Consider the following 14,379-nt stretch of genomic DNA (forward strand, 5'->3'; position numbering starts at 1 on the left):
AATACAGTCAACTCTCGATTCTACGACCCCGGGTATAACGACCCCCTCGAAGTAACGACCCTTTTCCCGGGAACCGTGAAAAATTTAGAAAAAAGTTTAAAATTTTGGAAAAAAAGTTGAAAAAATGAAGGAAATCGGCCGAAAAATGCATTTTTTCCCCCCAATCATTCCCTTCACGAGCGCTCTACCGCTCACAATTGGGTCTGAACTAAAAATAGACACCACAACACCATGCTTGAGTGATATCCAATAGCACTTGACCTCTGCCACCCCCTCGCTCAAGCGCACCAATGTTACCCCGCACCCGACGGCCGCTACCCAACGTGCCAGGCTTGTTTTGCCATGCTTTCTCTTGGATACGCGAGAAGAGAAGATCGAATGTGCTTGGATGTTATTTTAAATCGACCTTGACTTGTTTCCTTGTCCTAAGAGCTGCTGAAAACTCGCAGGTGAGGAGGGGGGGAGCAGCCCGAAATGACTGCTGGACTTGCAGTCTTTGCCAATGTGTATGGCAGGTCAAGCTCTTTCATCGATAAATACACCACCTTGAGAGATAAGATCGCAGGAATGTTCGAAAATACAGATGCGTGGCGCCTGGAAGTCTGGCCCATATGTCCAGCTCTGACCTAGAGTTCAGCAGGTTCCCGTGAGTGAGCAACTTTCGGCCTTGTAGCCGACAACTTCCGGTAACCGCTTTCATTCAAAACGTGTTCTTTGTTCCCTGCAACACTTCATAAAAAAGCGAAACTGTTAGAGATAATCAAAGCCACATAGGCGAACTAAAGATCGTCAACCCGCTTAATGCGTTGTCATCCATGTTTCCACAAAAGTTTACTTCGATCTTACGTGCATCATAACTCCCGTTTCCTCACTTCATACATTTTCCTAATTGTGTCGTAATATCTGCTATCTGCCAAAAAAGTGTTCCGTTGGCTGACTGACTTCTCCCCTTTTTCCTGTCAGCAAAGGGGGAGGGGCGATTTTCTTGCTTGTGTGCGCACACGGGCTGATTACAGGCGAGGGTGGAAGTGGACCCAACCCTCTTCCTTTAACGTCTAAAATGGGGCAACCAGTTCTGGATATATTCTTGAAAATGAACAAAAACAGAATAAAAAATTAACCCTCCCCCCTTTTCCCAGCTTATTCTCCGCCACTGGTGTGCACGGCACCTCCCCCCCCTTTTCCCAGCTTATTCTCCGCCACTGGTGTGCACGGCAATGTTGATAATTGCAGAATTCAGGTCTTTTTTTATGCTGTTGTCTGCATAGGAAATATTACCCGTATTATTGTCTGTTGCATGGTAAAACGTAAAGCAAGGGACATTTCTTTCTTCTTTACACTGCTGTTAAAAGTTCCATCTTCGACAGTTGCGTTATCTTTAAAATGCTGGGACTTTTCTCTTCCGCCACCTGTTAATCGAACTTCCAGCCGGTCTCCTTGTTCTTACGATGCAGCTGGCGCCAGTGTTTTGTCTAGCGTCCGCAAAGCTTTTGCTTGCCGATAACAGCAATGACTCATCCAGCGCGAAGAAAAATGTTATTGTTTTGAATCTCGCAAAGCTGTTTTCATTTGACGAAATTCGATCTCCAGAAAGGAAAACAAGAGTTAAAATAACTTCATGTTCTGTGCCTTCTGATAAGCAAAACTGTAAATTTAATTCACATCCGCTTTTCTTCAGAACCATTCATGTGAAGAAAAAAAAGTGCTCAATGTAGGAATGGTCACTGAGATCGATTAGAAAGACATTATTCAAGGGGAAAACTTTTGGAGGAGTGGGTGTTTGACATCTGGAATACTCCTAAGTCCAACATTAAATCATCGATTAACGTGAGAGTAAATAACGATCTACCATTTTGACATGTAAAAGTGCGCAGTTTCATAAAGCTTGTTTTCAGTTCATTTTATGCTGATGGGCTAATCGGGACTAAATATACAGTTTAAAGTGAAATTCAATTTCAAACCTAAATGACTTTCGACTGGGACGCTGTTTAATGACGTGTCCTAGAATACGCATTGGGTGAAGACAAATCGCAAGTTGCGCGTTTCCTTTTTCACTCTGGATTACAATGCAAGTCAAAGAAGGAGTTTGGACTGCTCCCTTGAATGGGGAAGGGGGGAGGGTGAATGGAGTTGGTTGAAGCAAAGAAAACGAGTTTTTTTTTGCGATGTATTTTACACAGCCGAACCAGAACGAAAATTACAGCCCCGCCTTTTTTTTTTGTCTGGTGCCTAGAAAGGTTGTGTTGTTTCTCCCGAGAGATCTAATCTTACCAGTTAATCTTGTAACAGACAATGCTCCACTAGACATGTATAAAATCCAACATTTATTCTGCCCGATTATCTCCCGACTTTTGCTGGTGCCAGTGTAACTGGTGTCAAGATTCTTCGAGTTTCGCTTGCAATAAGCGAGAGATTGTTTTCCTTTCCATAGGTCTCGGTGCAAACGGCTTTCTCATGAACTATAATTGTAAGAATTTCCTGGAAAAGCAACGACTGTGCACAATTGAAAGAAAGTAACATTATTTTTTGTGAAAACGTTTTCATGTTCTATTTTCCTTCTCACAACACGCGTCCTGTGCATAACAGGTTGTATAACTACCAGGATAAATGGTGTTACCATCTCCTATGCATCTTTGTGCCAGTTTGAGCTCCGTTTAAGCAGAAAATTGGGGCAAATTCCAATAACGACCCCTTCGAAATAACGACCCTTTTCCCGGGAACTGTGAAAGGTCGTTGAATCGAGAGTTGACTGTATATATTTTTTCGTGACTAACGTAACATTTATGCGAGGCACATTCAGGACCCTCAAGCTAGCAGCACAAGATTTCTTCCATTAAGGCATTTACACACTCCATATATATATTATATATTATTTGGCCAGTAATACATTTTAATTATTATTTTCTTTTTCCTTTTCTTTAATCCAAAGTACCATAAAAATCAGAACATTCCTTCATTTTGTGATAAAGTTACTTCAAGTGCATTTCACATTAGTGTCACTATCTTGAATGTAATACTGTTATCATATTTAGAAACTGCAGGATTTAAGCTTTACAACAATATATAACATGATAGGGTTCCGTAAACATGAAAAATCAATGCAAGTGTCAGAAAATCATGGAATGACCCTGTACGGTTTCATGTTGGCTGTCCAAATTATTCCATTCATAATACGCACCGCAGTTTTTGGGAGCAAAAATTTTGGAAAATAGTGCGCATTATACATGAGTAAATATGGTATATTGTGAAAATAGAATAATTGTTGCTTTAAGCTCATTGTCTGTATTGTATATTACCTTTCAGATTTATGACTGTGAAAGGAAGAAATGTCTTAGAAGTATGACCACCCACACAGCTCGAGTTGGTGCTGTTGATTGGAATGCATATATTTTAAGCAGCGGATCTCGCGTAGGTGCCATCCACAACTATGATGTGCGGTCACAGAATTACATGGTTTCTAATATTGAAGCCCATTCACAAGAGGTATGTACATGTTTGATTTAAGTACTATCATTAAATAATGGGTTTCTGAGAATTAATGGTGGGATTATTGTGAAAGATATGTTACACAGTCATTGTATGCCTTAAAAGTTGTACAGTCAATGGGAAAGATAATAGCAGGTAAAGTGGCAGTCTCCATTTTCATCCTTTTGTATTCTACATCCTGTGTTGTTTTAAGGTATGGAATTTTGCAGATTTTGTCCTCTGCTTAAGTTTTTATTTCAATTCATGATCATTATATTATGGAAAGCGGACTAAATAAAAATGGTGACGGACAATTCGCCTATTTCTTTTGCTATTGGGTGTACATTTAATGCAGTCTGGGGTAATGATTGAGAAAATTATGTGAAGATCATTGTGTGCTTCCAGTTAGGAAGTTGCAGTGTGTATTTGTGCATTGAAGTGCAATGTACACCCTACAGTGGAAAGATTCTTGTCTTATGGCTGGCAGAACACAAATCTGTGATTCTGGTACAAAGGAAATTTAAACACAAGTATCAATTGGACTCTCCACACAAGAACAATACCTGTTGATGTTTTGTTCAGTTCCAGGAGACAAGTAGTGTGGTGAAAGGAAAATCATCAGGTAGATTGATGACATCAGGCAAAAAAAAAGCTGAAGAAACATTCCTGCAATGGGAGTCCACAAAAATCTCTCCCATGCTGTAATCAACAATTGGGCCTTCCTGAATCGAACGTACGATGTGTTTCAAAATGATTTGAATGATAAAAACCCATTCCATGAGCAATACAACATAATCACAGATCAAATATCCTGTGAAATACATTTGAACACATTCTTAAGTGTTTTGGAATAGTCCCAGTACATCTAATTTCTGCCGCCAGCTGCCAGGCTGACCAGTTGTCAATAGCTGCCAGTGGTGAGAAGAGAGCATTTTGTGAGAGTAGGTCAGTCATGAGTGTGCAATGTCACTTTCGTACACAATTTCATGAAGATCCACCAGAAAAGAACACTCGCATTGGTGCTCCAGTGCAAACCATTGATGACATGCTGAAACATGTCTGGATGGAGTTAATTACCATATTGATGTGAGCATAGTAACGAAGGGTGCTCACATTGAGCATTTGTAAGTTATCTTCGCGATAACCATTGGCACTTACACTTGGACAGTTACATTACATCTTTTTTTTTTACAATTTATGAATAAAATATAACAGAAGATGTAAGTGAGTTACTAAATTATTTCCACGAAACTTATTTGTAAATGTTCAATTAATTTCAGTGGCCTCTACCACCATCTATTTGGGCCTCTCCGATGGCGCAGTGGTAGCGTTGTCGCCTTGTAATCAAGGGGTCCCAGGTTTGATACACGGTGGAGGCACATAGTGGTTTGGATCCCACTTTAAACTGTAGGTCCAGTCCCGATTAGCCTTACTGTGCATAAAGTGGACTGAAAACACCAAATCATCAACAACAACCATGGGAACTCAGTGAAGCAATAAGTTCCGAAGTGGATGGTGGCAAAGGCCACCAAAATTAATCGAACATTTACAAGTAAGTTTTACAGAAATAATTTAGTAACTCACTTACGTCTTCTTATTATCAACCGCATTTTTTATTCCCCCTAACATGAAAATATAACAAGTTGAAATCGTTCACATCATTTTGTAACATGGTGTATATGACATATGAATGAGGTTAAGGTTGTATGCCTACAAAATTCAATTCTTGTATGAGATAAAGCCAAAAGACAAGTCGAGAAGGGTTGAATTTGCTGTGAACATCTGTCCACATATTGTTCAGGATTGAGCAAACATGCTCAATGGGAGTGGACGTACTAGACAAGCATAACAAAATTTCCTCTGCATTCAGAAGGACATCGTACTTTATGTGGTCGACTTCTAACTTAGCAAAATATCTGTACCCATTTATCGGACAATTAAACCTTATTTTTATAACACCATTAAGCCTTGTTTCCATTATTATGAAAAAATATAAATATGCTGACCAAGGCAGTAATTTATTTTATTAAAAACATAAACTAAACGTAACGTTTCAACCTTCTAGCAAGGTCTTCATCAGACTCTGTATCAAGTACAAAAGTTCTTGTACTTGATACAGAGTCTGATGAAGACCTTGCTAGAAGGTTGAAACGTTACGTTTAGTTTATGTTTTTAATAAAATAAATTACTGCCTTGGTCAGCATATTTATATTTTTTCTTATTTTTATTTTCTTTCCAGTCTTTTCAAAGTTGTGTTATGATTCCTCTTTCAAATTGCCATTGATCGAATGGTTTTGTTTCGTCTTCTGGATTAGAAAATACATTAGCATTCACTAATTCATTAGACATTGTCTGTTGAGTTTGTGTTGAGATGCAGGAATTTAAATTCTTTGTGCAGGCCTGCATTGAAACTACATGTACGCTTCTTGGTCATACTTATTCATTGCTCTAGACATAAAGTAAACCACACAAAGCAATAAAAACTGCAATGCGAGCTAACTTAAGCAATGCTGCCTGCTCGAATCTTCTCGAAATTGTATAATTTGGATTGTTATGGGCAATTAGCAAAACATGGCAGAAAGGCGATGCTAAATATAAAAAATAACACATTTCTGTGAATAACTTGAAACAGTGTTTCCATGATATTAGTTCAAAATGTTATCGAATTTTAGCATGAAGTGTCTCAAGTTTAGATTTCATTTTTTAGCTAACTTCTAGATTTTTATAAAACTGGACATATTGAAGATTTTTAAAATATGGACTTCTAAAGTCTCCTACATGGAAATGTTCTGGTCAAACGGTCACCGTAACATTGCAGTATGTTTCTATCAAATTCTGAAGTAATCACCAAAACACTGACACACACACACACACAGAATATATTTACCTGCAAAGAAAGGAGAGAAATGTTGTACATATAGTAGTATCTATCTTGTATTTCCGCGTATTAATATTTGACTTAATAAAATATTACTACTTATAAATGTGTTCTTAAGTGCTATTTTTTTCTTGTTCCTTCATTAGGTCTGTGGCCTTAAGTGGTCCATTGATGGAAGGTACTTAGCAAGTGGAGGAAATGATAATGTTGTGAATATTTGGCCTGTTACTTCTGGACAGTTGTATCCTCAGAATCGACCACTTTATTCTTTCGGGTTTGTATGGAAAATAAATTAAGCATGCTAGTGTTACCAGTTATGGAAACCAGGAGTGCATTAAACTTACATTTTTATGTCTAATAGATTATGAAATTTTAAAGACATTGTGACTAATACAGTGCCTACAATTTAACTTGCACTCTTTCTCTTCCTATGCTGAATCAAGTTGAACCTATACATTTTTGACCTACAGTTCTGTTTGTTACATACAGGGTCTTTCTTTTCCCTTTGTGCACCTGATGGCAGCATGCATGGCGGCCGCTCTGACACTAACTCCCGTCAAATCGTGTGCGATATCTCCGCTATGGAAACCGCTAACTTCGAAATGACTTCAAGTTCTCAGAATTATAGTTACAATTACAGTGGAACCCCGATTTTACATTCCCGAATTTTACATTTTCCAACATTATACATTCAATCTTGTTGGTCCCAACGTAGCAAAATGCTATAAAATTTTCCTCAATTTTACATTTTCCCATATTTTAAGTTTTTTCAGCTTGGTCCACTGAAAAACGTACAAGATCAAGGTTTCACTGTACATTTAAAATAAGCAAGTTAATTGTCATGGGGGGTGTTGGAATGTTGTCCTCATGCATCCACTCATTTTTGACATGGTTTTAGGAAATTTGTGGGCTGATCTCGGAGATTTGTTTTAAATTTTAGCAATAATAGGCTAACGATTTGCAATAAAATACCTTTTCTTGTTCCTTGGCCAGATATGTAGGCGTTCAACTGTATTGTACACTACAACCTCATGCAACTTCAATTTTTATCTATAAGCATTGTTGCAGTTCCATAAACGTGTTCTTCAGGACACTGCACAATGCAACTGAATCACCTTGTGGAACCATCACTACTCACTGCACTATCTCCTCTCACATTCTGTTACCAGCTCCACAGTCATGTGACAGTAGTGTTGCTACTACTTTGTATTCAACCCTTTTAGAATATTGCTCTAAAATATTTGGTTACTTTAGTAGTCACGCATTTTTGGTAAATAAAAGATTAAAAAATACCTCCATTTTAGTGTTAACATTGTGATGTTAAAATGGTGAATAAAATCTCAAATTTGATTTGGAAACTACTTATTATGTTCGTAACCATCATCTATGTAAATTTAAAAGAAGTAAAACCTTAAGACTGCCTTCCCTGGCTTTGGGGTGACTTTGATAGTACATAATTCTAGGCTTAAAACTATTTTTGGATAGAGGGTTCCAACTAGCTCTTATAGCACCATAGAGAATTTCTAGAATTAGAACCTAGGAAGGTAAAATAAGAGCAACATCAGCTGTATGGTGACTTTCGCACCACCCTGTATTTACTCATGTATAATATACAGTAACTTTTTCCAAAATTTTTGCCCCCAAAAACTAGGGTACCTATTTTGCATGCAATAATTCGGACAGTCAGTATGAAATCACACATGTTTTCACTATGTCACTGCATTCAATATGTATATATCAACAGGGCAATTAAAAATTACCAGGTTGGATTTCTTTAGTAATAATTGGGTGTTATGAAATATTTGTATTTGTTTGAGAACTAATTTTAGTATCTATGAGGCACATCCAGAAAATAGTACCCATTTGGTAATTAAAAAGAACAAAGGAAGTTAGTTAAATAAAACCTTTTTATTCTGAAAGCTCAAGTTCAACTTATGTACTTTCAGAGTAAAAAGGTTTTGTTCAACAAACTTCTTTAATTCTTCTTTTATTACCAAACTGGTACTACTTTCTGAATATGCCTCCTATAGGAATAGGAAATAGGAATCGTACTAAGTAGTACAAAAGTATATCTGCTAGAGTATACATGCTACATGTTAAGACATATGCCAATGTAAATTTGAAGAGTAAATATTCATTCCGTGATATTTAATGGTTATCTGATAATATACATTTTCTTCCACCAGTGATCATTGTGCAGCAGTGAAGGCAATAGCTTGGTGTCCTTTCCAACCCAATGTTCTGATTAGTGGTGGAGGCACATCTGACAGGACAATTAAATTTTGGAATATTAGCACCGGCCTGTGTATGAATACTATTGAGACCCAATCTCAGGTGAGTTAGTAATGATCAAGATGAAATTTCACTGAGGCAACATGTAGTGTGCAACTGTGACACACATGGAATCTTTCCAATGTGTGCAACTACAAAACTATGTGAAGGTTACAGCAGTGCATTATAGAACATGATGATTCTTATCTCTCTTGCAGTTTTGCATGTGGCAGAAGTTGACAGACTGACAGGTGCATGCTGCATGTTGCCTCATGGTGGAAATGTGCCTTAACATAACAGACTTGCTTCACACCACATTTCTTTTTGCTTTTATTTAATATTGGGGATGAGACAAATTAATCTGTACTCTTATCGGTATCTGTCAATATAGGCAGGATGGTATTTAAATTTTGTATTCCGGGTTGGAGGACTATGTGTATAATTTATATAATTTCCCGGTGCTTCTACCCCACCCACACATGGGAGAATTTTGAAATACCACATTGAATATATGCATACCGGTTCATCAGTAAAATTACCAATAATTTTACGAATCCAATAGATATCTATAAATAGCCTGAAGTTTAGTTCAAAATTCTGTCATAATGCTATTTTTATGAATAACTTGTAATTTATATGGCGTGGATTTGAAAAGTAAACGTTTTTAAATACATTCTTCTTTTTCAAACCCAATACCCATCGTAGTCACGTGAATTCATATGTTAATGGAGGAAGTTAATCTATGCTCATGTTCTTCAAGAAACATTTGCAGTTTCATATCAGTCCATCCCTATTTACATTCACTTTTAACATTTGGCTTGAAAATGCCACTATGTAGTTTTCCAGTTAAATCAAAGACTGTCAGAACATCATGGGATCACTCTCTAACCAGTTATTGTTTTAAGAATATCGTAGCATTTGTCATACTTGACATTGTTTTTGTGTCCCTTTTGCATCTTTTCTCCTTGATTTCGATATTTCCTCTTGCACTCCACTTCAGATAAAGTGGCACATTGTGCCACTTTACCTGCGCATGGGTGTACCATTATTATTTTATTTTATATGTGGATTATATCAAGTTCTTTGAAAGTATACACACTGAAGCTGGTCTCGATTTCATGGCCTTTATTTCCTGGAAATATGTTGTCGAAATCATGTAGTAAATGGTTGTTTCTTCATTGTGTTTTTATCACTTTTGTGTTGAAATTTCCCTGATTATGAATTTTGTATTGCATTACAGGTATGTGCCTTATTGTGGTCAACCAAATACAAGGAATTTGTCTCCGGCCATGGCTATGCAAAGAATCAGGTGATCATATGGAAATACCCTGAATTGTCGAAAGTAAGTAAAGTATATTTTCTTAATTAGCTATTATGTAATCTCCATTAAAATCTCACAGTATTAAATTTTGTATCACCATATTTACTTTTTCAGTGGGTATCATTTCTACACTTCACGCTGTTCTCTGATGAGGAAAAATATTAAATTCCATGTTTTGATGTAATTTTATGTTTTTAAGTGCAAATTGTACGCAAGAGAAACATGCTCAATTGAGTTGCAATTTGTGTGTAATATCCCTGTCCTCTGTAAATGTTAACATAAATGAAAAATCGAGTACTTAAATAATAGGAAATCTGTTAATTACAAGAATTTAAATTATACTCTTATGGTATTCTCTTCGTCATATTGAGTCTTTAATTTGGTTGAGTTATACTTGGGACTTCCAAGTAGGTAGAGTGCTCCAGGAAGAGCATTTTGCTTGAGCACCAAATAGTTTGCATGGACGATGCTAGATAGCATACCGAATTTAGAACTTCTGAATGAATGGTATACACTTCAAGCCCAGTAGTACACATATAACTTGTCATTTGTTTGTGATAGCGGACCTTTAAATATGGATCGTGAAGTTAGACCGTAAAATTGAAACTTAAGTGAACATAATCATCTCCATGTTAAGATGTAGTTTAGTCAATCTTACCAATACATCGTGATATGTGAAAATGAAATAGATGATTGTTGGCTGAAACTACCAAGGTGTATATTTTACAAAATGTGTCTACAATTATTGTCATGTTAAAATTATATTCAGTTGTAAATGCTCAAGGGTGGGAGACACAAACGAGTACAATGGAGCAAAAGTGGTTCCATACAGTACTCTACAAGTAGATGATTGGTTAGCACTATTGTCTTTGGTGAAATCCATCCTGGGTTCATTTCTAGTGCAAGCCCCAAAAAATCAGTGTTGACACTTCATCATTAGGACAAGTGGGGAGTTACTTGAAAAGAAAGAAGTAGTGGGTCCTGGTGTAGGATAACCAGCCAAGCTCCATGGCAGAGTTGTTGGCACAGTAAACTATGATACCCGAGGTACTGGGTTCAAATCCTGGCTTTGCGAGTGTCCCTTAATCAGTTTCATCATATCACTCATACTCATTGTTGCGATTAGCCAAAAGTGGCAGAAAATCATAGTAAAACAAACCAAATCAATCAATTAATTTTGTTACAAATTAGTTTTTTTCCATTTTGTTTATCACCCTTGTATGATATGCATTCATGAAATAATGTGTAATAAAGGCAAAGTTCATAATTGGGAGAAGAGAGACATGGTAGTAGATAAATACAGAGTGGCCACTGAAATTAATAGAACAAAGAAGAAGAAAACAGTTTTGTGGATAAAGCAAAGTTGTTCTGTATTTAACATCTACACAACAGTATTCACTTAAATAGAAGATAGAAAAAGATACTTTTAACATTTGAAGAACTTTCCACTATCATTATTCTGGGAATGGTTCTTGTAGAGTGGCTGGAAGTTGCTTAGTCTGACTAGGCTATTTTCGCAAGTCATCTACCACGCTTTCAATATACCTTCCTCTTGAACAATTTTCTGGTCCCCGTACTTGTAGCTTGCTTGAGAATGTTTAAACGATGTTCCTAGTTTTAACTGATGTCATCTTAGTAAATATATTTAATGCATGTGTCAATCTAGCACATTTTTATTTGATTTTTCCACCCCAAGGTAACAGAGCTTATGGGACACCAGGATCGCGTCTTGCATTTGGCACTCTCACCTGATGGTACAACAGTTTTGTCAGCAGGAGCTGATGAAACCCTACGTTTATGGAAATGTTTTGTTGCGGATAAAACAGAGAAGCCTGCAAGTAAAACCAAGTATACCACAGGTGTTCTGATGAAGCCAGGCATTCGATAAATCTGTCTGTGCTTCTCTGTTTAAAGGGCTGCTCATATTCATTACTTAAGCTGTTGTATTTGTGTTTTTAAAATATGTTGATTTTAATTACTGGATTGTATTCACATGTTGTTTCTTATTTTAAAGCTAAACGAAAGTAAAAAAAAAATGTAATATTTTATTTGCAGATTAACTGCTGGATTGTATTCACATATTGTTTCTTATTTTAAAGCTGAACAAAATGAAAAATAATATTTTTTTGCAGAAAGCTGCAAGTGAAATCAAATATAATTCAAGTGTCCTACTGAAGATAGGCATTCAATACTTTTGCTTTTTTTCTATAATGAGCTGCTCTTTTTCGTTACTTAGGCTGTTTGATTTGTTTGCGTTTTTAAAATATGTTGATTTTAATTGTTGGATTGTATTCACATATCCTTATTTTAAAGCTGAACAAAATTTAATGTTATATATATTTTGTAGATAGCTCCAAATGAAATTAAATATAATTCAAGTGTCCTACTGAAAATAGGAATTCAATAAAACTTCTTTTTCTTTTTTTCTTTATTGATCTGCTCTTGGTCATTACTTAGGCTGTTGGAATTTTTTTTTTTTTAATAATTTCATATAAATTGCTGGATTATATTCACATATGTAATGTTTCTTATTTTAAAACTAAAGAAAGAGAAATTAATGTTAATATTGAATACTTCAAATAATAAATGCAGGTAGCTGAAACTAAGTTTATGCTGGTAGCTAGTTCTTCAAGGGCTTTTACATGCAAGTACAAATTTGTATACAATATCCTAAATGATACTAAATTACAAGTGAGTATAGACATGGTTTCATTTCTGTATTATTGTTTCCTTAATTGTATAATAAATTAAATGACAATCAGTTATTAGTGCTGTAAAATCTATTTTGTAATTAGCAAATATTTTTGTAAGTTTCATAATATAAAATTGTAATGTAAATTAGTACTAATATTTGCATTTTGCTTTTCTTTCCTTCCTATATATAAAGTGAAACCTTGATTATACATTTGTCATGGAACTGTGGATAAAAAAAAACTAGTGAATGTGGAAGTGCAATACACTGCAACATGTAAAGTACATTATGAATACATGGTTTACAGTTGATATTTTAAGTTTTAATCCTATGGGTGTCTGTCTGTGCAATGAGCATAATTGTTTACTTAAAGGTTCATACAGTATAGGTAGAGGCATGCATATTTTGTTTTTGACAAAAACACGCAATGTGAAATAACACAGTCTAATGTTAATTTTTCATCTTTCTGAAAGGTGTGACGTGTGTTTTCCTACCCTGTTTTGTCACAAAATGATGGGAAATGAACTGCAAAATGCGAAATAGACTCTTAAACACGAAATTTAGAGTTTATTTACCGACGCAACACTTTCTGAAGTCAGAACTATCCTGTGAATTATGCAATTCACGGACAATAGATTAATTCTGCTGTAAATATTTGAGAGCAAAAATGGACCCCTTTATACAGGAATAAACTGTATAAAAATAAGAACATAAATGTGCTATTAGAATGAATGTGTGTATTTTGCGTAGTAAGTGCAGTTTTTAAATCAAATTTTGGATTATATTCACATTTTTAAAACCAAAACGTCATTTTATATACCGCTTTAACAGCGAAATTTTATTTAATTTACCTCTTTTGAACCCGAAATTTTTTTTATTTATTTACCAGAAATATATGCTTCTAAGTAAACCTACCTACCACTCGGCGCTACAGCCCTGGGTGAGCCTTGGCCTCCTCAACAATCAGCTTCCACCATCTTCTATCTTTCATCTTCTCGTTCCATCCTCTAATCTTCATAATTATTAAAAAAATCTTCTACATCTTCCAGCCATCTTAATCTTTCTCTTTTCCTTGATAAATATATTTTTGCATTCATTATTCTTTTAGGCATTGCCGTTACTTCCATTCTTTGTACATGACCTATTCATTGCAATCTTCTAGATTTTATAAACCTCACTATATCCTCTCACTTTATTTTTCTCTCTAACTCTTCATTATATAGTATTCTCCATCACCCATTCTCCAATATTGGTCCATATATTTTCCTAACACCTTTCTTTCAATTCTTCTCAAATTATTTTTTTTATTTCTGGTAGCATCCACATCTCTGCTCCATATGTAATGACAGGTCTTATTAGTAGGGGCATGCATATTTCGTTTTTGACGAAAAAACGAAATTTGAAAAAACACATTGTAGTGTTAATTTTTCATGTTTTTGAAAGGTGTGAGATGCATTTTGTGACCATGTTTTGTCACGAAATAATGCGAAATGAACTTCAAAATGCGAAATTAACTCTTAAACACGAAATTTACCATTTATATACCGACGCTACACTTTCTGAAGTCTGAAGTATCCTGTGAGTTATGCAATTCCCGGAAAATTGATTAATTCTGCTGTTAATATTGGAGAAGCAAAAATGGACTCCTTTACACAGAAATAAACTTAATACTCTTATAACTACATAAATGTGCTATTAGAAGTGAAATGTTAATTCTGTGGAATAAGTGTAGTTTTTAAATCAAATTTAGGA

At 35.6% G+C, this 14,379-nt stretch overlaps 1 protein-coding gene across 1 annotated transcript in view; it reads left to right on the plus strand.

Annotated features, from left to right (window-relative positions):
- Positions 1 to 12,928, plus strand: part of LOC145984366 (cell division cycle protein 20 homolog) — a 48,382-nt gene extending 35,454 nt beyond the window's left edge. Inside the window, exons 8-12 of the mRNA XM_083118025.1 lie at positions 3,304 to 3,483; positions 6,490 to 6,617; positions 8,530 to 8,677; positions 9,855 to 9,956; positions 11,632 to 12,928. Of these exons, the coding sequence (XP_082974151.1) occupies positions 3,304 to 3,483; positions 6,490 to 6,617; positions 8,530 to 8,677; positions 9,855 to 9,956; positions 11,632 to 11,823 (750 nt within the window). The 3' untranslated portion in view covers positions 11,824 to 12,928. The remainder of the gene's footprint in view (positions 1 to 3,303; positions 3,484 to 6,489; positions 6,618 to 8,529; positions 8,678 to 9,854; positions 9,957 to 11,631) is intronic.
- The last annotated feature ends 1,451 nt before the right edge of the window (positions 12,929 to 14,379 follow it).

The sequence above is a fragment of the Lepisma saccharinum genome, chromosome 2 (genome assembly GCF_977018435.1).
Source record: "Lepisma saccharinum chromosome 2, izLepSacc3.1, whole genome shotgun sequence".
NCBI classification, from domain to species: Eukaryota; Metazoa; Arthropoda; class Insecta; order Zygentoma; family Lepismatidae; genus Lepisma; species Lepisma saccharinum.